General features: G+C 44.6%; 1 protein-coding gene across 1 annotated transcript in view; it reads left to right on the top strand.

Moving 5' to 3' along the window:
- F5 (coagulation factor V) overlaps positions 1 to 25,788 on the top strand; it is a 181,297-nt gene that overhangs the window by 51,932 nt on the left and 103,577 nt on the right. The window contains exons 5-8 of the mRNA XM_033948697.1: positions 1,563 to 1,721; positions 5,065 to 5,286; positions 16,005 to 16,170; positions 25,402 to 25,546. Coding sequence (XP_033804588.1) covers positions 1,563 to 1,721; positions 5,065 to 5,286; positions 16,005 to 16,170; positions 25,402 to 25,546 — 692 coding nt within the window. The remainder of the gene's footprint in view (positions 1 to 1,562; positions 1,722 to 5,064; positions 5,287 to 16,004; positions 16,171 to 25,401; positions 25,547 to 25,788) is intronic.

The following is a 25,788-nucleotide window of genomic DNA, read 5'->3' as shown; positions in this document are numbered from 1 at the left end:
TTGCGGCAGACACGAAAAGCAGGAAGGGGAGCCGGGGGCGACGTAGCTGAATCACTGCCGAGGCCGGCAGTTTTTTCAGCTTCACGGAAGGTAAAGGGCCATCGGACAGGAGAGGAGGCTGGGAACATGCTGGGCCACGGGGACTACCCAGAGCCTTGGCACTGGGCCATGAGAAGGGAAATTCCCAGACCATGATTCCCAGGCTGGGAACACCCCCCTCAAGGCTTGCACCTGGGGGAACATTTCTAAAAATATTTTTTTTTACATTGGGGGAGGGTGTCAAAAATGATGGCAGGAGTGTCAAAAAACAATGGGCCCAGGGTGTCACATATCCTAGGTATGCCACTGAGGGGGAGGGTACAGCAGGAGCAACAGGAGAAGAGGTGTTGGATTAGGGAGTACTCTACCATGACTGTTCTCTGCTCTTCTCCAGGCTCAACCCTTCCCTTCCTCTTCTCTCTAGGCTGCCTAGAAGAGTGGAGCTAGGGCAGAACCTACCCCCCTGTTGCTCCATAGTCTTGAGAAGAAGTGGAGGAACCGCATTCCAGGCACTTCTCCGCTCCCCCCTAATATTAAGCCCTGGTTAGGCTGATGGGAGACCCAAATACCATCGTGCTGGATAGTCTTCAGCTGTCTCTGGCAGCCTGAGCACCTTCTCAGAGCAGACTTTGTTTCCCACCAGAAGAAATGCGCCTGCACCCTGGGGTTGTGGGTTCAAATCCCGCACTGCTCTTTGTGACCCTGGGCAAATGCCCCTGGTACGTTAGATAAGAGTGTGAGCCCGCCAGGACAGATAGGGGAAAATGCTTGAGCACCTGAATAATTTGTAATCCGCACAGAATTGTAGGATATACAGAATATAATAAATAAATTAAATAAGGTATTGCACAAGGTTGGATACAAGTCCTTGTTTGGAAAGTGACACATTATTTTAGTTTCCTCTTTTTTCACTACTTTCAGCTTTTTGCTGGGTTAAAATTTTTTTTTAATGTACTTGGCTACCACATAGAAAACTGGAGGATGAAGCACAAGATGTGGCTTGTTTCTGTAGTCAGTCTCATTTGTAGACTGATTGCAGCTGAACAGGTGTGGATAACTCCTGGTGACACACCTGACTGTTTTTGTGGTCAGAAGCCAGCATTAGGGGGTTGCAAACAGGGCAGTTGCCTTGGAGATGCAGCCTGATGATTGGCTTAGGGGCCCTTCCCAAGTTTCTGCTTTAGGCCCAGCAAGTTTAGCTCAGGCCCTGTCTGTGGTAGTCCTGCAGATTAGAGAATGGCACGGGGACAAATTTGTCCCCGTCCCCGCAGGAACTCAATGTCCCCGTCCCTGCCCCCATTCCTATAAGCTCTGCCTTAACCGCACAAACCTCGAACACGTATGGTTTTAAAGTGTTTGAGGCTTGTGCAGATGAGGACAGAGCTTGCAGGAACGGGGCAGGGAAGGGAAAACAATTTGCGGGGACGGGAAAATGAGTTCCCGCGGGGACGGGGAAAAAATTTGTTCCCGTGTCGTTCTCTACTGCAGATGCTGGAGATCATTTTTGTGTTCCGTCTCCACAGGAAGCCTGAGGGAAGACGGATCCCAGAAGATGTTCGATAGGGAATATGTGCTGATGTTTGCCATTTTTGATGAAAGCAAAAGCTGGCGCAAGTCCCCATCTTTGGAAAGAGGATCTGTAATGTACACTATTAATGGTTACATCAATGGGACATTACCAGGTATGAAATTATTTGTACATCCACAGCCAGTACACACAAAACTGTGCAAACTATATCACAGAGTTATAGGTGAATACAGTATATACTGTTGAAATCTGGTACAGCGAACTCCCTAATAAGGGAAAACGCTTTTTGCAATATTGCATTCTGAAATTTTCATGGGAGAAAAGATTTTGTATAAGAAATGAAACTCTAGTCCTTGTACTTATTTGTAAGGGAACTCTGCCAGTTAACTCACACTGGGGCCCTTTCACTAAGGTGCGGTAATATTTGCAGATGCCACAGCTTAAAGCGGGACTTTACTGCATGGTAGCTGCAAATTTAACACGGCATCTGGTGGGGGCATAATTTGGATTTTTATATAACGGTCCCGTGTTAAATTGCCCTTTACTGCATAGTACCTGGATGCAGTTAGAAGTTAATGTGCGAGCACTGACTGTATAAAAGACATCTAAAGTTAGGTGCCTAGATTGGCACTCCTAGCCAATCTAAGCACTAAACTAAACCTTAGGTTTATATACTGCACCATCTCCAAGGTTGTGGAGCTCGGCACGGTTTACAGGAGTTGTAATGAGAAAGGAACTACAAGGAAAGGGCTAGATGAGGATCAGAGGAAAGAAGGAAGTTAGAGGGCTAGGATGTCAAATGAGGAGGGAAGTGTTAGATTTTTGAGAATAACCAGGTTTTCAGATGTTTACGGAAGGGTTGGAGAGCACTCAGGTTCCGAAGGGGGGCGGTAAGGTTGTTCCAGAGCTCGGCGAGTCTGAAGTGGAGGGAAGTTCCCAGTATTCCTGGGAGGGAAATGCCTTTAAGTGAGGGGAAGGATAGCTTCAATTTTTGGGTGGGTCTGGTGGTATTAGGATTTGAGGAGTTCCAAGAAAGCGGAATTAATGGAGGGAGGATGCCATGGACGATCTTGAAAGTTAGGCAGATGCATTTGAAATGGACTCTGGGAATTATCGGAAGCCAGTGAAGCTTGAGAAGGAGCGGTGAGACATGATCGTATTTACTTTTTGCAAAGATAAGCTCGGCTGCGGCATTTTGAATCCGTTGGAATCTGTGAAGGTTTTTCTTTGTTAGGGTTATGAAGATAGAATTGCAATTTTTGAAGTTTTGAAGCACGTAACTTAATTTTTTAAATTGGATTAGTTAGCACTGATAATTGAAAGCGTCATTAAAAAAAACTATTAAAAAAAATTAATTTGCCAGGAGGTGCCCACCACTTGGCAGCAGATGTCTACACTAAGACGCCTAAGGCATAGTTAGGGGCAGATTTTGGGCAGAGTTTGGGCATGGATTAATAGGTGCTGGTAGGCGCATACCGTAGACATGCTCATTTAGGCTTAGAAAGCCCCGGCCTGAATGACAGTGCACCTAAGGATTCAACACCTAAGAACGCAGAGGTTCCGCTAAGTGTGATTCTATAAAGGGCACCTAGCAGATGATTGACATTTATAGAATCAGAAAGTGCCCTGGGATCTGTAATATGGAATGTTGCTACTATTTAGGATTCTGGAATCTTGCTATTCTTTCGGATTCTGAATGGAATGTTCTTACTAGTTGGGTTTCTGCCAGGTACTTGTGACCTAGATTGCTCACTGTTAGAAACAGGATACTGGACTATATGGACCACTGGTTTGACCCAGGATGGCTATTCTTATGTTCATATGTTTGTGTCCTTATGTTATCAAAATACACAAATTATATACCAGCTTCTACTAAAATATCTTAAATACAAAAATTATTTAACTTCAAAAATTGTTTAAATATTCTATACAATGAATTTATAAATAAATATCTATATAAATATAAGATAATGAAAAGTGCTCAGTGTCTTATATCTTGCATGCGAGCCACATAGAGATCATTAAGGGGCCATCATATCACTTTTCAGTCCCTAATAAAAAATGTTTTTTTAACTAATAATAATGAGTTCTATTTGCTATAATATAAAATAATAAATATATATATATATATTGCACTTATCTTATGAGATGGTCTACGTCTGTGGCTCCGCAGATTATATTTCCAAATAACTGGTGATGTGTGTGATTATCAAATTAGTGCAAAACAGTGCAAACGTGCAAAATATGGGGATATAAGCAGCTCCCCATAATAAATAGAAAACTCCTCAATATGTCAATATGTCCTTATGTTAATATATTCACTCTTTAGTGCTAGAATACTGAAAACAAAAACCTTTTTTCTTGTGTTGATTTAAAATCATTCAGTATTTCATCAGTGTCATGAGGTAATTGACATATATTTTGAATTCCGTGTCACAGAACTCAAAGTCAGCAGCGTTGATACTCATTCAAATCTGCTGAAAAAGGTGGAGAACCTTTTGCAAGTAAAGAGAGTAGATAGCTCTGATGCATATCTCTCTGGGGAAAAAAATACAGTAAAACCTTGGATTGCAAGTGTTTTGCAAGGCAAGCAAAACATTTTATTAAATTTTAATTTGATATACAAGCAATGTCTTGCAATACAAGTACAAACAGTATACATGCGTCACATCATCACAACTGAGCCGAGGGTTCTCTCGCTGACGCTGCGGGAGTGTAATGACTGTTCTAAACGAGCGAGGTCTTGCAGTACAAGTAAATACAGTATTTCGTATTAAAGTTTTTGGGTTGTGGAACGAATCGTCTGAGTTTCCATTATTTCTTATGGGGAAATTCGCTTTGATATACGAGTGTTTTGGATTACAAGCATGTTTGCGGAATGAATTATGCTCGTAAACGAAGGTTTTACTGTATAACTAATTGCGTCACAGCAAAGTTAGTAGATAAGAGACGCCTCCAAAATAAGTGCCTTTGGGGGCAGGTGGCTTTGAAATGCCATTCTACAGCTTTCACATATAAAATATAAGAACATAAGCATTGCCTCTGCTGGGTCAGACCAGAGGTCCATCATGCCCAGCAGTCCGCTCACGCGGCGGCCCATCAGGTCCAGGCCTGTATAGTAATCCTCTATCTATACCCCCTCAATCCCCTTTTCCTTCAGGAAATCATCTAATCCCTTCTTGATGGTCTGTTAGTCAATGAGAGCATGAACGAACCCCTCACTGCTCCTGAGTGAAAACGGCCATGTAACTTCCAGCAGTATTCTCAAGATACTATTACTAAAAGTCAGCACCTAGTGGTAGTAGCGCTAGACTACCACTAGAGGTCACAGTGGCCATTTTCAATCAGGAACCACAAGGGGCAGGAGCCAAGTGGGGGTTTATTCCTGTTCCCGTTGACCACCAGGCCAGTAAGGCTGACTATGGGGGAGGAACAGTTATAAAGTCCTAAGAACGGAAGCCCCAATTTTCTCACAATATCACCCTTTTGTGTTTCAGATGCAGAAGTCTGCAGGAATGATAACATTAGCTGGCATATCATAGGCATGAGCTCCAGCCCTGAGATCTTTTCCATCCATTTTAATGCTCAAGTTCTGGAAGAGAAGAAACAGAAGGTCTCAGTCATTAAACTTGCGGCAGCCGCAACCACGACAGCGAACATGACGGTGCGCCAGGACGGAAGGTGGCTGATATCTTCTCTTGTCCACAAGCATCTCGAAGGCAAGACAACATCTGTAAACTTTAGTGGGGGAGGGGGGGGCCACCAAACTGTCCTGGTACATTATTTTAATCACTTTGCTGTTGCTTAGGCGCTGTTCTAGTGCAGGGGTAGGCAATTCCGATCCTTGAGAGCTACAACTCTGTCAGGTTTTCAAGATTTCCCCAATGAATATGCATGAGATTAATTTGCATGGACTGCTTCCATTGTATGCAAATCAATCTCATGCATATTCATTGTGGAAATCTTGAAAACCTGGGTCGTGGCTGTCGAGGACTGGAATTGCCTACCCCTGTTCTAGTGCAGTAGGTGTTTCATTCTGGACAGTAGTGTATTCTCTACATCAGGGGTCTCCAAGGTCCCTCCTCGAGGGCCGAATCCAGTCAGGTTTTCAGGATTTCCCCAATGAATATACATGAGATCTATGTGCATGCACTGCTTTCAATGCATATTCATTGGGGAAATCCCGAAAATCCGACTGGATTCGGCCCTCGTTGAGGGACTTTGGAGACCCCTGCTCTACATGCTCACGAGCCAAGCAGAAGGAATCGATTCCAGGTTTTCAACTCCTCCTCCTTTTCCAAAGGGGCTCTGCTGCCCCCTTTGGTTTTTCCTTCTGCACATGATCTGGAAGGTGTCTTTCTGATCTGCTCTGTATATTTCTTTATTATTTTCAGTATTTTTCATGGTTTTTGTAGCTATATGGGCATCAGAGTTCCCCAGTATGGGGGAAAGCTTTGCCTGTGTGGAAAAGAAGCAGACTTTGGGGACAGTGGCATGCAGTGAGGGCTTTCGGGGGATTCAGTGAATCCCCAGCTCTATAGCGCTACTTTTTTATTTTTATTTTTGCTTACTTATTTTCTTGATTCAGTTTCATTTGTTGAGTACGCAATCTGCTCAACCAGTCAAACTGCATTAAATAAACAAACAAAAAAAGCAGGACTTTTGGGTTGGGGAATCTCCTAACACTAAAATGACAAATGATGAAGATAGAAAGTGAGGTGAATTGGAAAACTCCACAGTCCAAAGGATTACCTCACTTATTAGGGTAAATCACTTAACAGGCAAAATTGCTCAATTTAAAGATTACTTCTTCTTAATGAATCAATCCAGAACAGCTGGTCAGTCATTTTTTATTGTGATATAAATTGCTTGCCCCAACAATAGTATGTCCGACGGGACCCGTTTCGCCTAAACAGGCTTTTTCAAGGGTTCCGACTGGGAGCACTGCATAATACAAATACAAAAGAATTTTTAATTACACAATTACCCTAAAACTGCATCTTAACTCATGAATGAATCCATATCATTCTTATTGAAAAATACACATATTAAAAAATCATCACAATTACATACATATGTTCAATAATCCTCTCAATGACAAAATTTAACTCATACATCTACATATTAAAAATCTTCATCATATACATATCAATAAACTTTCTCTCCATTACAAAATTCAATTAAACCTCATGTATAAATACATTCAACTGAATGTTATTTATTATTTAAATGTTATTGAATTGAATTCAATAGAAAACCAAATTAAAACCTCATAAATAGATTGTGTTGGAAAGCCGAAAAGGATAAGTTACTGAAATCACTTTATAAATATCCTATCAAATAAAATCACTCCATAAATCCTAAAACGGCTCTATCTGCCAGTCCAATACAAACCCACCGATAACAGAAAATGCAAAGACCATTGATTAAAGCCCGAGCTTCGTTCTAACTCAGTGAGTCGTCAGTGCACTTATCAAATAGTGAAGTGCATACTATTCAATACAAACACCTAAAAATGAACTAATGTTACAAAAATTACTACAGAGACACCTCACAAATCTCAGTCACACTACTCATTCAAAAATACCGACCTGATTTCTGGCATCCTCTCATTTACGGGTCAGGAGCACTGACCCTGAACGCCATTTATAGTCAACAACGCATGTGCATTAAACGGGTCAAGACGTGACCCTAGCGTGCTTACTAAAGCATAATTTAACCAAGCGTAATGACGCTCCGTGTCAGAGCGCTCGCACTGAACACCAATTTTAGACAATAGCGCATGCGTATTGTGGACGCCATTTATAGTCAATGCGCTCACGCTGGACATCAATTGTATTCAACAGCGCATGCGTATTGTGGATGCCATTTATAGTCAATGCGCTCACGCTGGACATCAATTGCATTAAACAGCGCATGAGAGTTGTGGACGCCATTTAAAATGAACAGCGCAAGTGCATTGAACGGGTCAAGACGTACTTCTAAAGCATAATTTAAACACGCTGGATAACAATTATAGTCAACAGCGCATGCGCAGTAAACAATTCAAAACAAAGCTCACATGCTGACTGAAGCATATTTATCTAAATGTACTGACGCATCCACAAAGATACACTTAACCTATCAACAAACACACAAACGAGAAATTCATCCTAAAGGAGCCAACACCAGCTCAACTCCATAACATCAAAAACACTCCACAAACACACTGGCCATCCATAACAAACTCATCCCAAATAAAGCAGTCAAATACATTCCACAAATTTATGGTGCTTACATCAAATATTATTGAAAACTATAACCACAAAACCAAAGTGAAAGCACCAAAATACAATCTCATACGAAATCAATCTCAAATATAAAAATATAAACCTGCTGTTAAAAAACTTTTATCATCACACAATATTTATAAATAAATAAATATGAATAAATATAAAGTGCACTGCAACAGTAGATCCCAATAATAAAAAAATCCACAATCAAATCTCCCATGTGATAAAATTAGATCTCCTATGTGATAAAATTTAGATTTTAAATAAAAGGCTTCCAATCTATATATCCATTTAATCCATTTGGTTCTAATGAGTTCAATAAAAATGTCCATTTCATTTCTTTTTGTAATAACTTTCTTTTTCTATCACCTCCTCTTTTTTCTGATTTAACTTGATAAACATTTCAAATCTTCAAACTTGTGTTGATATTGAAGACAATGCTCCACAATAGGTTCTGAAATCTTGGAGCATTTAATATTGGACTTATGTTCCAATATCCTAGTTCTAAAGGCTCTAGTAGTCATCCCCACATATAATTTGTTACAAGGACAAATGATGACATAAATAACATAGGTAGATTTACAATTTAAAAAATGATTAATTCTATATTCTTTATTATCAAAAATGATTCCGTAAGAATTTCGTTTGTAAGCAATTCTGACAAATATTACATGTGAGACATTTAAAAAAGCCCAACGGTACATTATAATTCTTCTCAAGACACATATTCTCACCAGACTTCAAAATTTCTTAAGCTATTCTCAAATTAAGGTGTTTCATGGCTGGATGTTTAGTGATGATATCCCAGTATTTATGTAGTGTGCTGGAGATTAAACCACTTAAATCATTATGTCTAATGACACATGTTATAGTGTCCTCATTGATGTTATCTTTGGTAGTTTTCAATAACAACCACTCCCTGTTACAGTATTTAGCTCTTTTAAAAGCTTTCTTCACTACCTTCCTGGGATAACCCCTAGCTAACAGTTTCTTCTCAAGAATTTTACCTTAACAGGGAGTGGTTGTTATTGAAAACTACAAAAGATAACATCAATGAGGACACTATAACATGTCATTAGACATAATGATTTAAGTGGTTTAATCTCCAGCACACTACATAAATACTGGGATATCATCATTAAACATCCAGCCATGAAACACCTTAATTTGAGAATAGCTTGTTCAAGGGGTAGAAATTTAAAAGAAATTTTGAAGTCTGGTGAGAATATGTGTCTTGAGAAGTGACAGATTTTAAATGTCATGTACCGGAAGTTGAGGAGTGGATTCAGGAACAAGAGATCACAGAGGAAATAACTGAAGAAAATAAAAGCAAAGTAAAAGCCTTAACACAGTTAAAATAGAACCAAAATTTAAAACCATAAAAACAGGTAACATAAAACTTAAAGTTAATTCAGAAATCATGCAGTAGCTATCAATGCTTGCTAAGTGCCGATAATCGAATCGAGTTTTAGACATATTTAAAAAAGACCTAGGCCTTCACAGTGCTGCTGAACGACCAGAGCTAAAAGAGGCGTGTCAGGTGGCGTGTCAAGGGCAGGATTTGGGCGGCCCATGGGCTAGACTTAGTCGTACTGCATGTATAACCGAAAGTTTTACAACTACCTTGACGTTATGACTTAGGCCATCTAAAACCAGGTCTAAGTCACAAGAAGGTATCAAAAGTGGCCAGATAAGCACTGCAGACACAAAGTACAGACCCCTCCCCCACACACACACTGCCTCAGTGATCACTGCCCCCCCCCCATAAAATCGTAATAACAACTTTACATATCTGCCTCCAGAAAATCAACACCTTGCAGCCTAGCATAGGAAAGCCTAGTAGAGCTGCACAGAGGTGGCTTAAGTCGTTTTGAAGGTGGGTTAGTGAACCATGGAGAGGAGGACCCAGGCCCATAAGGCACTCTAATCACTGCATTCATGGTAAAAAATGTGCACCCCCCAAAAAAAAATAAACCTCCCTAACCCTTTTGTACTGCCATATAAGTGGCTCCTGCAACCATAAGGGCTATTGGGGTGGTAGATAGGTGGGGTAGTAGATAGGTGGGTCTAGTAGATTCTGGGGGTATTTTGGGGGGCTCACCATGACCTATAAGGGAGCTGTAGTGAGATGTTTATGTGGGACCCTTTTTGTGAAGTTCACAGCAGTGCCCTGTAAGGTATCCCAATACTGTGGTGCCATGTCTGGGTGTCCAGTCCATCACTTTTCTGGTCCTCCCGCACCCAAAAGGTCTTTTTCTAGGCGTTTGTGACTTGGATGAATTTATGGACGAAAATGGGGTATAAAGATGGACGTACAGTTAGACGATTTTCAAAAAAAAAAAAAAATGTTGGATGTATTTTTCAAAAATGGACCTTTTCCCATGTCCGACTTTTGTCCGACTTTAGGCGACTTAGGCCCAAAACGGACTTAGACGTTTCTTTTGATTATGCCCCTCCTCGACAACAGCAGAACCAGAAAGGTCTTCTGTGTTACTCCTTCATGAAGGCCTAAAAGATCCAAGCCCCTCACCAAGACCGTACATGACATGCACTGCATTAACCCTTAAAATGCCCCTCTGCTTTGGTGTGGAGATGTATATGAGCCATGTGAATCTGTAAGAGAGGCTGGAAAGTATTCTTTTTTTATTCACATATTTGGGGAGTGGGAGTGGGTCGGTGACCACTGGGGAAGTAAGTGGGGTGGGTGGGGGGGTCATACCTTAATCCCTCCAGTGGTCACATGGTCATTTTGGGCAACTTTTTGATCCTTATTCATTTTTAAAACAGGTCTAGTCCCAAACATCTAAATGGTTCCCTGGACATTTTGTTAAAAGTTCGATTATCCCTGCGGAATGTCTCAAGTCCTAAGCCCTCCCTAAGCCCACCCAAAACGCACGTCTAACACACCCCCTTAAGTTTTAGACATACTGAAGACAAAACAACCAGAAAGTCGTCTGGAAAGTCTGTTTTGAGAATGCCCTACTTGGACATTTTGACTAGTAAGATATCCAAGTGCTGGTTTAAGCTGTCTTCTGAATAATAATAATAATAACAGTTTATATACCGCAGGACCGTGAAGTTCTATGCGATTTAAAATGATTAAAAATGTTACAGATTGAATGAATAAACAAAATTACAGATTGAATGAATAAACAAAGTACAGACTTAGTAATTGAAGGTTCTTGCGATCGTTTGTTAAGGACGGTTCATAGACAAAACCGCGGAAGACAAAGGTGCGCGCCAACAACTGAGCGCAAGATGGAAGCGCGCGCCGAAGAAAAAGAGTGTTTTTAGGGGCTCCGACGAGGGGTTTTGTTGGGGAACCCCCCCACTTTACTTAATACAGATCGCGGCGGAGTTGTGGGGGGTTTGGGGGGTTGTAACCACCCTCATTATACTGGAAACTTAACTGTTTCCCTGTTTTTTAGGGAAAAAGTGAAGTTTTCAGTAAAATGTGGGGGGTTACAACCCCCCAAACCCCCCACAATGCCCCCACAACGCGGCACGATCTCTATTAAGTAAAGTGGGGGGTTCCCCCCTATGCCCCCCCCCGTCAGAGCCCTAAAAACAGTAATTTAGAGCGGCGCGCGCCTCCGCGCTGCGCTCAATTGTCTAGGCGCGCCTTTTTCCTGGCGCGCTTTTGACCTGACACATAAAATAGTTTCTCACTATGTGGCCTCAGAGCACCTAAAAAAGACGCATCCCCCTCCTTATTTGCAGGTGTGGAACTCGTGACTTTGGTTATTCACGCTTTTCATCTAGGTGACCCACCCCCGCCTCCCGGACCTCTCCACGTACTGTTTAAAATCTGGCGGTCTAGCAGTGAAGCAGGACAGGAACCATCTTCCTACGCTCCTGCCCTGTGCAGAACTGGGAACAAAAATGGCTCCCAAAAACACACCTACATTTAAGACACAATCATTTACACCAGCCCTATAGCTGGTGTACATCTATAATTTGCAAATGGATGTGTGTACTCCACCTATAGAAACATAGAAACATAGAAATAGACGGCAGATAAGGGCCAAGACCCATCCAGTCTGCCCACCCTAATGTCCCTCCCCTACCTTTGCCCTGTGAATAGATCCCATGTGCCGATCCCATTTGGCCTTAAAATCAGGCACGCTGCTGGCCTCAATCACCTGCAGTGGAAGACTATTCCAGCGATCAACCACCTTTTCAGTGAAAAAGAATTTCCTGGTGTCACCTCGTAGTTTCCCGCCCCTGATTTTCCATGGATGCCCTCTTGTTGTCGTGGGGCCCTTGAAAAAGAAGATATCTTCCTCCGCCTCGATGCGGCCCGTAAGATACTTGAACGTCTCAATCATGTCGTCACTGCCCATACGCCGAGAGGTTGGATAGGCTGGGGCTCTTCTCTCTGGAAAAAAGGAGGCTCAGGGGAGATATGATAGAGACCTTCAAGATCATGAGGGGCATAGAGAGGGTGGATAGGGACAGATTCTTCAGACTGAAGGGGACAACAAGTACGAGGGGGCATTCGGAGAAACTGAAGGGAGATAGGTTCAAAATAAATGCAAGGAAGTTTTTTTTCACCCAAAGGGTCATGGACACTTGGAATGCGCTACCGGAGGAAGTGATCAGACATAGTACGGTACAGGGATTCAAACAGGGATTGGACGGATTCCTGAAGGATAAAGGGATCGTGGGATACTGAGGGAGGAGCTGGGATGTAACACAAGTATAGAAAGCTAACCAGGTAATAAGTATAGAAACCCAACAGGTCGTGCATGTGCAAGACCGGAGGGTTAGGACTACGATGGGAAGATAGGACTTCAATGAGAAACCAAGGTGGCAAGAGAGCCCCTTCTGGTGATTCAGACAGGTCGTGACCTGTTTGGGCCGCCGCGGGAGCGGACTGCCGGGCAGGATGGACCTATGGTCTGACCCGGCGGAGGCACTGCTTATGTTCTTATGTCCCCCCTCTCTCTGCACTCCTCGAGCGAGTAAAGCTGCAATTTGTCAAGCCGTTCTTCGTATGGAAGATCCTTGAGTCCCGAGACCATCCGGGTGGCCATTCTCCTCACTGACTCCAGCCTCAGCACATCCTTTCGATAATGCGGCCTCCAGAATTGCACACAGTATTCCAGGTGGGCCCAAATTCCGCCACGCACATGCCCATCAGTAAACTGCATCCATCAAAAATCATGGCACATATTTTTTCCACTAGTTAATATTTTATGAGTTCCTCTTCTTCTTTACAAGTAAAAGTAACATTTGGGATCATGTAAATAATTTATTGGAGAATCCAGTGGCATTATCGTATGATACCATTTTATTTGGTACATTTATGAGAGCGAAAAGTCAACTATCGTCTGCTAATAATAAACTTTTGCTCGTTATGACAGGGGTTGCCATGCAACAAATTATGAAAAATTGGGATCGGCTGAATTATAATTTTTGGTGGAATTCGTTATGCCGTATCTTTTTTTTTATGTTCAATATTTAATTGGTATATATAACAAAACTAAAACAGAAAACAGTGGAAGAACAATCTTTAAAAATGGAACGGGTAATAGCCATACAGCAGGGGCATTTTAAGAAATTTAGAGATGTTTGGGAGCCATTAACAAACTATTGTACAGAATGAATATTATTTTTTCCTTTGTTCATACACGTCCAGGATGGGGAGAGGGGAGGGAATATTTTATGATTTATTATGCTTAAGTACAATTGTTGGTTATAAGGGGGGGGGAGTGGAGGGATATTTGATGGGAGTTAACTTTGATGTTATATTAAGTGAGGTTATAGTATAAAATAATTGTATCTTATGTTATACTGCTGAAAATTTTAAAAATTAATAAAGATTTTAAAAAAAATTTTTTTTTTTAAACCCTTTTACTCAATTATGGTAACTAGATATATTTACTTTGTTATTATACAGGGTGCCTACAAAAACACTCCTTGATTTTAAATGGTTACAAAATCAAAACTTATTGGAATATGTTTATAAATAAGATGACAGCAAATGTATCAGATGAATGGAGTCCAAGCAGGCTACTTGTGCATGGGTTGATTTGCATGGGTTATGGTAAGAACGGATAGCGTAGCTGGTTTTAAGAAAGGTTTGGACAATTTCCTGGAGGAAAAGTCCATAGTCTGTTATTGAGAAAGACATGGGGGAAGCCACTACTTGCCCTGGATCATTAGTATGGGTTTTGGCCAAGTACTAGGGACCTGAATTGGCCACCGTGAGAATGGGCTACTGAGCTTGATGGACCATTGGTCTGACCCAGTAAGGCTATTCTTATGTTCTTATGGAACTCCTCTTGTATGAGGAAAGACTAAAAAGGTTAAGGCTCTTCAGCTTGGAAAAGAGATGGCTGAGGGGAGATATGATTAAAGTCTACAAAACCCTAAGTGGAGTAGATTGAGTACAATTGGATCGATTTTTCACTCCATTACAAGCATAGAAACATAGAAAGATGACGGCAGATAAGGGCTACAGCCCATCAAGTCTGCCCATACCATTGACCCCCTTTTAAGTCTACTGGCCCCCTTAACTCTACTGACCTGCTCTATTAAGTCTATATCCTAGCGACCCTATTCATTGGTATGACTCTCGCAGTGATCCCACATAGGTATCCCATTTATTCTTGAAGTCTGGGATACTGCAGGCCTCGATCACCTGTACTGGAAGCTTGTTCCAATGCTCTATCACTCGTTCCGTGAAAAAGTACTTCCTGACGTCTCCACGAAACTTCCCTCCCCTGAGTTTGAGCGGATGTCCTCTTGTGTTCGAGGGTCCTTTGAGAAGAAAGATATCATCTTCCACCTCAACCCGTCCCGTGATGTACTTAAATGTCTCAATCATGTCTCCCCTCTCCCTACGCTCCTCGAGAGTATAGAGCTGCAATTTGTTCAGTCTCTCTTCGTACGAGAGACCTTTTAGCCCCGAGACCATCCTGGTGGCCATCCGCTGAACCGACTCGGGAACCGACTCCACTGAACAAAGACTAGGGAACTAGGGGACACTCGATGAAGTTACAGGGAAATACTTTTAAAACCAATTGGAGGAAATATTTTTTCACTCAGAGAATAGTTAAGCTGTGGAACGTGTTGCCAGAGGTTACAGTAAGAGCAGTTAACATAGCTGGTTTTAAAAAAAGGTTTGGAGAAGTTCCTTGAGGAAAAGTCCATAGTCTGTTATTGAGAAAGAGAAATGGGGAAGCTGCTGCTTGCCCTGGATCAGTAGCATGGAATGTTGCTACTATTTGGAGTTCTAGAATCTTGTTGCTCTTTGGGATTCCGGAATCTTAGTAATCTTTAGGATTCTGAATGGAATGTTGCTACGCTTTGGGGTTCTAGAATCTTGCTGTTCTTTAGGATTCTGAATGGATTGTTGCTACTCCTTGGGTTTTGGCTAGGGACCTGGATTGGCCACCGTGAGAACGGGCTACTGGGCTTGATGGACCATTAGTCTGACCCAGTAAGGCTATTCTTATGTTCTTATATACTTTTAGTGATAAAGTAATAATAATAATAATAACAGTTTATATACCGCAATACCGTTAAGTTCTATGCGGTTTACAAAAGATTATTGGGGTACAAGTTGAGTTGACGTACAAGTTGAATTAACTTAAGGGATGTGGGGAACAATTGGGAGAAAGGGCAAGAGAGGGGAAAGAGGGAAGTGGGTCAGCTGTCTAGGTCTTTCGGGAATAGGTGGGTTTTGAGGCGTTTCCTGAATATCTCATAAGTGGTGGGCAATAGGAGTTGTTCTAGGTCTTTACCCCATAGAGCAGCCTGATGTGAGAGAAGATTGTGAATATTGTGAAAAAAATAATATTAAAAAATAATATTGTGAAAAAAGCCACAGAAAGAGCAATAACCCAACTGATCTTGTAAAGGACAAGTCTACAAGCTTCCATCACCTTTTCAATGCACTCTCATAAAATTATCCAAGCAGGATGTTATGCATAAGCTTTAAATTCTCACCACATGCGTTCCCTGATCAGATGTTTAAGAAAGGAAACTGGGGCTTTTCTGGCCTGGACAGTGTCATGGAGGGCTCAGTTTTCCGATAGTCTACGGCTGAGCTTCAGTGTGGAATAAAGCAACAGAGGGAGGAAGGGAAAAAGTTAATTTGTTAGTGTATCCAGTGCTTACAAATGAGCTTTTTTTATTGTCTCTTTGTTCTGAAACAGCTGGAATGCATGGCTTCCTGAAGACAATGGCTTGCAATGACAAAGCAACAGTAGTACGGAAATTCACCATTCAGCAAAGGCATCACATGAAAACCTGGGAGTACTTCATTGCAGCAGAAGAAATTATGTGGGACTATTCATATTCCTTTCCTGAAAATGCTGACAGGTAAAAGAAAGGCAGGGACCACGACAGGGCTCTACTCTGACCCTTACACTCAACGGCGTAGTAAAGGGGGGGGGGTCCATTCCGGACACAGTCTTGTTGGAGGCGCTGGCACCCGTCCTCCTCTCTGCCTCCCCCACTCCTTCCCCGCCCCACCCCCCCACCACATGCGTGTAGCCCCTTCCCTCGTACCTTTTTATTGGTTCGCGGCGAGAGCAACAACTCCAACCGCTGCGTGCCCTGGATCGGTAGCATGGAATGTTGCTTCTCTTTGGAGTTCCGGAATCTTTTGCTACTCTTCGGGATTCCAGAATGTTGCTATTCTTTAGGATTCTGTATGGAATGTTGCTACTATTTGAGGTTCCGGAATCTTCCTTACTCTGAGATAATAGAGTGTTGCTACTGCTTGGGTTTTGGCCAGGCACTAGGGACCTGGATTGGCCACCGTGAGAATGGGCTACTGGGCTTGATGAACCATTGGTCTGACCCAGTAAGGCTGTTCTTATGTTCTTAACCTGCTGCTAGCACCAGCGTCGGCTCTTCCTCTGGACCTGCGCCTAGGAAGTGATGCCAGAGGAAAGATGACACTGGCGCAAGCAACAGGCTCACGCTGTGAATGTCGAAGAGGTACGGGAGGAGGGAAGGGGCGCACATGCGAGCGGCAGGAGGGGGCAGGGAAGAAGTGGGGAACCTAGAAGAGGGCGGGGGAGGGGCGCCTCTCATCCTCGTTCTTGCAGGTTTTTCTCTATGCAAAGAATGACCTGTGATCTCACTGCATCTTAAAAAATGCAAATCGGCTGTGACTAAACAGCATACACTAAGGCAGGGGGGTGTCAAACTCAATCACATTAAGGGGCCAAAATCCAAGATACAGGCTAAGTGGTGGGCCAGACCCCGCCCATTCTCCACCCCAGACCACGCCCCCATAATAGTACTAATTATAACACCATTTTTTCCATTAATTTTTCATATATACATATACAATATAATCTTATTAACACAAAATGGTTAACCACAAAATTAAACTGCAGAAAACACACTGTAGGCTTCTCAACATTCATAACACAGATAACCCCTATGCAAATACGGGACTAAAAGTACTAATATCTAAAAAGATATCCTAAGAATTCAAGACTCTGCATGCAGTAAAACCCCCAGAGAAAAAGAAACAAAGAAGCAGTTCAAAATATAGACAGCAGATGTAAATTCTCAAAATTGACACAATTCAAACAATAAATTGAAAATAAAATCATTCCCCCTACCTTTGTTGTCTCCCTCCCTGCTGTGCCTCCCTCCAGCGGATGTCTTACCTTCTGGCCGGCTCCCACCTGGCCGTTTTATGCGGCCCGGTGTTATCTTGTGGCCGGCTCCCTCCCCTTCACAGCTGCAGTGTGCACGAAGCCGCGTGCAGCGGCTCCTCGCGCATTCTGCGCCTGAACCGGAAGCCTTCTCTCTGACGTCGCAACATCAGAGGGAATGATTCTGGATGAGGCGCGAGGAGCCTCTGCTCGCGGCCTCGTGCACACTGCGGCTGTGAGGAGGATGGAGCCGGCCCCACGATAACACTGGGGGCATTGTACTGCGGGCTGCATAAAACAGCCAGGCGGGCCAGATTTAGCTCACGGGCCTTGAGTTTGACACCTGTGCACTAAGGGGTCAATTATCAAGAGGCCCAGACAGGCTGGCTGTTTTTAACTGGATTTCTTATAATTTTCATCTGAACCTATCTTGAAATTCAGATAAATCTAACCAGCTAGAATTAGCAGTGCTCTTTGCAGCTCCCCAGCCAAACTTGGTGGATGATTTATTAAACTAGAAATAGCCTGCTCTTAACACGGTTTATGTTATAACAAATGGTACATGGGTTTGTCATGCCACTGGGGCTTGCACGCATTTGAGAAGCCGAAAGCTATGCCGTCGGTGGTTTCACTACCGTCAGGGCCTCCCAAGGCGGACAGCTTTCAGCGGAGATGTCAGACGAATGATGTACCGTTTGGGCAGCAAAGGACGGGCCGTGTTAGAGACGGAGGATCCCATTTGATGGGACAGTGGTGACTGTAAATCTTTACTGTAAACTGCTTTGAACTTCATGGTATAGCGGTATATAAGAAATAAATTATTATTATTTATACTGCACAGAAGAAAGGCCCAGCAATCGACTTCTGCATTCTGCCGCGAGAACGTGACGATGTTCAAGTCACTAAGGGCTAGACTTCACGAAGCAAACCGATCGTGTACCGATCGGTTTACAACCCCCCTTTGCGACCCGATTCACTAACCTCTGTGCCGATCCGTGCGTGCAAATGAGGGGAAACGGCATGCAAAGTAGGAAGGACACGATTCACTAACAAAATTCAGGCACACTGACTGGGCTGGCCGACCCAAAAGCAAACGACTGCTGCGGACCAGTTGTTTGTGCAAAATCACTGCGCTCAGCTCCCGATTCTCCTGCTCATGCCGCCCTGCTCGGCCCCCGACTCTCCTGCCTTTGCAGTCCCTATACTCTCCTGCTCTGCCTCCCTTCCCTGCAGCGCGAGCCCGTGGTTTCAACCCGCGGGTTAAAACCACGGGCTCGTGAGTAAAAGTAAAGTAAAAAAAATAAATAAATAAAAAAAGCACAGACAGCAAACGCATGCACAGACCATCTACAGGCAAAGAAGATGGTCTGCGCATGTGTCGGGATCGCTCAGTAGTGATCCGTGCGGTCGGTTGGGGGGCGGGGGGGGGGCATTCCTCCGATCGCCCCCATTTGAATATTGTCCCGTCTTGGATTGGTCAGCCGGACATGGATCGGTCACGATTGGGCAGGTTAGTGAATCGGGCCCTAAGACTCGAACATGAGTTGATGGCACCTAATAATATTTACTAAGGCCTCCTTTTACAAAGGTGCGCTAGCGGTTTTAGCGCACACTAAAATTCCCCGCGCGCTAGCCCCTACCGCCTCCTTTTAAGCAGGCAGTAGTTTTTCGGCTAGCGCGCACTAATCGTGTGGGTGCGCTAAAAACGCTATTGCACCTTCGTAAAAGGAGCCCTAAAATGAATCAAGAATACATATTATTGTGAGGTAATGTCACACTGCATTTTCATAGAACAGATCTTTTAGTGGTGAATGCTGAAAATCACTTCTTACTAGCTAAATTATGTTATTAATAAAAGAAAAGAAAAAAAACCCTATAAGCTGCATACCTCCTCTCCTTCATCCTTCATTTCCATCACCCTAGACCAGGGGTAGGGAACTCCGGTCCTCGAGAGCCGTATGCCAGTCGGGTTTTCAGGATTTCTCCAATGAATATGCATGAGATCTATTTGCATGCACTACTTTCAAGGCATATTCATTGGGGGAAATCCTGAAAACCCGACTGGAATACGGTTCTCGAGGACCGGAGTTCCCTACCCCTGCCCTAGACAAACAAAAATCCCCTAGTCTCATCCCCCAATCTTTCCCAAGACAAAAATGTTTTTTTTTAATGGTCCCCTCACATGCAAGGGCAAAATAAAGACTAAGGCAGGGATCTCAAAGTCCCTCCTTGAGGGCTGCAATCCAGTCGGGTTTTCAGTATTTCCCCAATGAATATGCATGAGGTCTATTTGCATGCACTGCTTTCAATTCATATTCATTGAGGAAATCCTGAAAACCCGACTGGAATATGGCTCTCGAGGACTGGAGTTCCCTACCCCTGCCCTAGACCAGCGGTCTCAAACACGCAGCCCGCGGGCCACATGTGGCTCTCCAAGTTTTATTTGTGGCCCGAGGTCTGGACTGGATAATTCCTTCCTTTTGGAGCAGCAACGGGTCTGTCCGGTTCGTTCCATTCAAAGCCGCGGGTTGGTGGCTCCTTGCGCTATTCGCTCCTGCATCGGAAGCCTCTCTGACATCACAACATCAGAGAGGCTTCAGACGCAGGCGCGGATCTCGCAAGGAGCCGCCACCCGTGGCTTTGAATGGAATGAGCCGGCCAGACACGCTGCTGCTCCAGTGGCGTACCAAGGGGGGGGGCGGTCCGCACAGCTGGTCACCCTCCACTGTTCTTCCTAGTGCGGCTCACGGCTCGTCTAGAGCAGGGGTGCCCAACTGCTTCCCTTCCCTTCTCACCGCTGGCACCATGCTCTTTGATCTCCCTGCTCTCTCGCCGCCCGACCTCAATTCTGATGTCGAGAGGACGTTCTGGCTAGCCAATTGCTGCCTGGCTGCCGGAATGTCCTTTCCGACGTTAGAATTGACGTCGGGCAGCGAGAGTTGGTCGGCCCCGTGGAGATCTCGGCATGTTCCCGATGGTGGTAGCAGCAGCCTATTCCCCGGCGGCGGTGGCATGGGGGAGGGCAGGAAGGAAGAAAGAAAGAAGGGGGGGGCAGGGAGCCAGAAGGAAAAAATAAAGAAGGGGGGGGGACAGGGAGCCAGAAACAAAGCAAAAAATGGGACAAGGAATCAGAGAAAGACAGACATAGAAAAAGTTGGGGGAGGGAATGAGGTCTGGAGGAGAGGAAGCATACAGGAGGCTGAAAGAAGAGAAGAAACATTGGATGCACAGTCAGAAGAATAAAGTGCAACCAGAGACTGATGAAATTACCAAACAAAGGTAGGAAAATGATTTTATTTTCTATTTAGTAATAAAAACGTGCCAGTTTTGAGAAAGAAAAGATATTAAACTTTAAATGTGAGTGCTGCAGAAAAAATAGAGTACTTGGAGGGCCGCAGAAAAAAATAGTTAATGTCTTATTAAAGAAATGACAATTTTGTATAAGGTAAAACTGTTAAAGGAAAGTTTTATAAACTATAAAGAGTTTAACCTCATGCAAAATTGTCATTTCTTTAATAAGACATTAACTATTTTTTTCTGCGGCCCTCCAAGTACCTACAAATCCAAAATGTGGTCCCGCAAAGGGTTTGAGTTTGAGACCACTGCCCTAGACAAACAAAAATCCCCTAGTCGTCATCCCCCAATCTTTCCCAAGACAAAAATGTGGGTTTTTTTTATGTTCCCCTCACATGCAAGAGCAAAATAAGGACTAAGGGCTAGATTCTCTAAGCCAACCGATCGTGTACCGATTGGTTGCAACCCGGCCTGATTCACTAACCTTCTGGCCGATCCTGTCCACATCCAAGCCGATCCGCGCATGCAAATGAGGGAAATGGCATGCAGATCTAGGAAGGCCGCGATTCACCGACATTGTTCAAGCACACCGACTGGGCTGGCCGATCCGAAACCAAGCGGCTGGTGAGGCCCAGTCGCTCACTCCTTTCCTGCTCTCTCATACCAGCCCTGCAGCCCAGAAAAAAAAAATCCTACTCTCTGCCTGCCTCATGGGTTTAAGCAGCAAGCCTGCTTCTCTGGGGGGAAAAGTGACGCCCCGACTCTCCTGCTCTCTGCCGCCTTTCCCCGCAGTGCAGCCTCGCTTTAAACCTGCAGTGGTTCCCAAACCTGTCCTGGGGGACCCCCAGCCAGTCAGGTTTTCAAGATATCCCTAATGAATATGCTTGAGAGAGATTTGCATATAATGGAAGTGACAGGTATGCAAATCTCTCCCATGCATATTCATTAGGGATATCTTGAAAACCTGACTGGCTGAGGGTCCCCCAGGATAGGTTTGGGAACCACTGCTTTAGTGAATGGGTCGCCCAGCAAGACTTGGAAACGGATCGGAACGGGATCATTTTAGTGAATCTAGCCCTAAGTTACCTTATCTTCCCGGGACATGGAGCTATAAGATCACCCTACCAGTAAATCATATAAAATGATGCTCATACATCTAAATATGCCACAGAGGGAAGGAAGGAAAAGAGATATTTGATGGAAGCTGAAAAGACATAAGACATTGGAACAGTGGCATTGCGAGGGCGAGAGGTGCCCGGGGCGGTGGCACCTTTCCCTCGCCCTCTTTTCCTCTCTGCCCCCTGCTGCCGCCTGTGTGCTGCTTCCCTTCCCGGTGACAGGTCAAAAGCGCGCGACGACAAAGGCGCGCCAACAACCCAGCACAGACAACTGAGCGCAAGGCGGAAGCGCGCCGAAGAAAAACAGTATTTTAAAAGGATCTGACGGGGGTGTGGGAGATTGCGCCAGGATTGTGGGGGGTTTGGGGGTTGTAACCCCCCACATTAAACTGAAAACTTTACTTTTTCCCTAAAAAAGAGGGAAAAAGTTAAGTTTCCAGTAAATGAGGGGGGTTACAACCCCCCAAACCCTCCCCCCAACGCCGGCGCGATCTCTATTAAGTAAAGTGGGGGGTTCCCCACCAACACCCCCGTCGGAGCCCCTTAAAATACTGTTTTTCTTTGGCACGCTTCCGCCTTGCGCTCAGTTGTCTGCGCTGGGTTGTCGTCGCTTTTGTCGTCGCGCGCTTATGTCTACGAACCTCCCTTCCCCCGTACCTCTGTAACGTTCCCGGCGCAAGCAGCAACTCCCAAGCTGCTGTCCGCGCCTGCGTCGGTTCTTCCTTTTAACGTCACTTCGTAGACGCGGGTCCAGGAAGAGCCGACGCTAGCGTGACAGCAGCTCGGGGGTTGCTGCTTGCGCCGGGAACGTTACAGTGGTACGGGGGAAGGGAAGGCAGTTGGGGGGGGGCACAGAGGCGGATGGGTGCTTGCGCCCTCACTAAGACGGTGCCCGGGGTGGACCGTTCCTATGCCACTACATTGGAATAGCCCTACTGGCCAAACCAAATTTATTTATTTGCACAGTATTTAAAATGAACACATAATAAACAAATACATAGTCGGATAAACATATAGGGCTCCTTTTACTAAGGTGCGCTAGCGTTTTTAGCGCACGCACGAAATTATCGCTCGCTACACCGCGTGGTACGCTTCTAGAATAGCACCAGCTCAATGCTGGCGTTAAGGTCTAGTGCGCGTGGCAATTTAGCACGTGCTATTCCGCGCGTTAAGGCCCTAACGCACCTTAGCAAAAGGAGCCCGTAGTAAAATGAGCATAAAAACAATAATGCGGATAAAAAAGATCATGGAAAGTTCATCAACTTTATCAGAAGCAACTTTTAAAAAAAAGGCATCTACAAATAGCTGCGTCTTTAATAATTTTCCAAACCTGCCCTTTTCGCAGCAGTTTCGTATCTGACTCAAATGTTCGTCGGGCCCAGTGTCCTGCTTCCAACAGTGGTCAATTCAGATCACAAGAACCTGCCAGAATCCCATGAAGAAGGAGAGAAAAGCTTCATGCTACCGACTTCAGGGATTAATAGTGGCTTTGCAAAACGGTTCATAGACAACCCCGCGAAAGACAAAGGCGCGTGCCGACAACTGAGCGCAAGACGGAGGTGCGCGCCGAAGAAAATTACAGTTTTTAGGGGCTCCGACGGGGGGTTTTGTTGGGGAGCCCCCCCCCAGTATACTTAATAGAGATCGCGCCGGCGTTATGGGGGGCTTGGGGGGTTGTAACCCTCCACATTTTACTGTAAACTTAACTTTTTCCCTAAAAACAGGGAAAAAGTGAAGTTTTCAGTAAAATGTGGGGGGTTACAACCCCCCAAACCCCTCACAACGCCCCCACAACGCGGCGCGATCTCTATTAAGTAAAGTGGGGGGGGGTTCCCCACCAACAACCCCCCGTCGGAGCCCTAAAAACAGTAATTTTCTGCAGTGCGCGCCTCCGCGCTGCACTCAGTTGTCTGCGCGCGCCTTTGTCCCGGCGCGCTTTTGACCTGACACCTTGCAAAACACACTCCAAAATACAGGCTTGGTGCACGAAACCCAACTAGCCAAAACCAAAAAATACTCAGTGCACACAAAATAGTTATACAATTATACCATGTTGTAGCTTAAACATAGATATAACCCATGTTAGTCCCAAATTGGCTTGCAAGCGGCAAACAGGGACCTGAGGTTTTTCTTCCAATACATTAATTGCACGGTTATCTATGTTTAAGCTATTTTGTGTGCAGTGAGTATTAACAGTGGCTTTCCCTGGGTCTAGCCAAGGAAGTAATACAGGAGTAATAAGCAATGTTCTGTAGAAAAGTACTGAGCAAGAGCTTATAATATGAGGATCCCAAGGGTACACTGAGGAGTAACATAAGGAAATATTTATTTGCATTAAGAGTTGTAGAACTATAGAATCATTTCTCAGGAGAGGTTGCAAAAGTATGGGATAAACCCAGAAGGCCCTTAGCTGTGGGGAAAGGCCGTTGATGGCCTCCGGTGCTGTAATAAGACAACTAAATGGGAAGAGACTGGGTTGGAGGAGATTCTGGCGGGGATGGGCGGGATTTTTGTCCCCCATGCAACTCTCTACTCCAGACCCGGCCCCGACCTCGAGAGCTTTTCAAAACCCGGACAAAGTGCCGGGTTTTGAAAAGCTGTCTGGACGCCCGGACGGTCCTCTGAAAAAGAGGACATGTCTGGGTAAATCCAGACATCTGGTAACCCTGCCCTTAGTCTACCCAGCAGGTGTTGCGTCTGCCCCCCCCCCCCCCCAGGAGCTGTGAACACTGCCTCTACTGCAGGGCTGCCCAAGTCCGGTCCTCGAGATCTACCGGCAAGCCAGGTTTTCAGGATATCCACAATGAATTAGAGGTCTGCACGGGAACAGGGATCGCGGGAATCCCGTGGGTCCCGCGGGGGTCCCATGGGAATCCCCACCTAACCCACGGGACTCCCATGGAGATGGAAGGCTTTGGAAGCAGGGTTCGTCCACATAATATAATGGACACGTCAGCCTTAGTAAAAGAGGGGGTTTATAAGTTAATTACCTGAACAGAAAACAAAGAAAGGGTTCCACCAAAGAGATTCCACAAGGAAAACAGCAGAGCAAACACAAAAGAAACTGTGGAATTGATGATCCTGTCAGAAGTAATTGCTGCTTTTTATGGGGACGGGCGGGGATGGAGGTAATTCCTTGCGGGGATGGAGAAGATCCTGATGGGGATGGGTGGAGACAGAGAGGATCCTGGGGGGACGGGTGGGGATGGGTGGGATTTCTGTCCCCGCGCAACTCTCTACAGTGAATATGCATGAGAGAGATTTGCCTGCATTGCCTTCTTGGTATGCAAATCTCTCTCATGCATATTCATTGTGGATATCCTGAAAACCTGGCCTGCCAGTAGATCTCAAGGACCGGACTTGGGCAGCCCTGTTCTACAGATTCGCCAACCCTAGATGGCCTAAAAGGGTACCTGATCTGACCCAGGAATGGAACTTAAGTCTCACCACTGCCTTTGAGCCATTGGGCCTTTATGGTCTCCAGCTGCCGTGATATTCTGTGTTCCTATGCATTTCATTCCCAGGACATTTTGCCAGAAAAAGAACCTATATAAGAAGGCAGTCTTTCAGCAATACACAGACCGAAGCTTCAGCAAACGCGTGGACAATCCGGTGGAAGCAGGAATTCTAGGCCCGATTATCAGAGCCCAAGTCAGAGACAGCATACATGTAGGTATTTTTAATTCTTTTCATTTCTTCTTCCTAGCTAACTTATACCACAGTAACTGGTCTGTTTGAAAATTTACTCGAGCTTTTTACTTTTTACTCAAAATTTCACTCTTAAATTTAGGAGCATAAAAAGTAAATGGCAACAAGGGAGGGGGATTTAGAGTGGGGAAAAGAAGTTATGAGACTGATTTTCAGCATTAGGCTCACAAATCTAGGCAAATGGATTTCAGTCCTAAACTTAT

This window comes from Geotrypetes seraphini, chromosome 6 (assembly GCF_902459505.1).
Source record: "Geotrypetes seraphini chromosome 6, aGeoSer1.1, whole genome shotgun sequence".
Lineage (NCBI taxonomy): Eukaryota > Metazoa > Chordata > Amphibia > Gymnophiona > Dermophiidae > Geotrypetes > Geotrypetes seraphini.
This window is presented reverse-complemented; position numbering and strand designations above follow the sequence as displayed.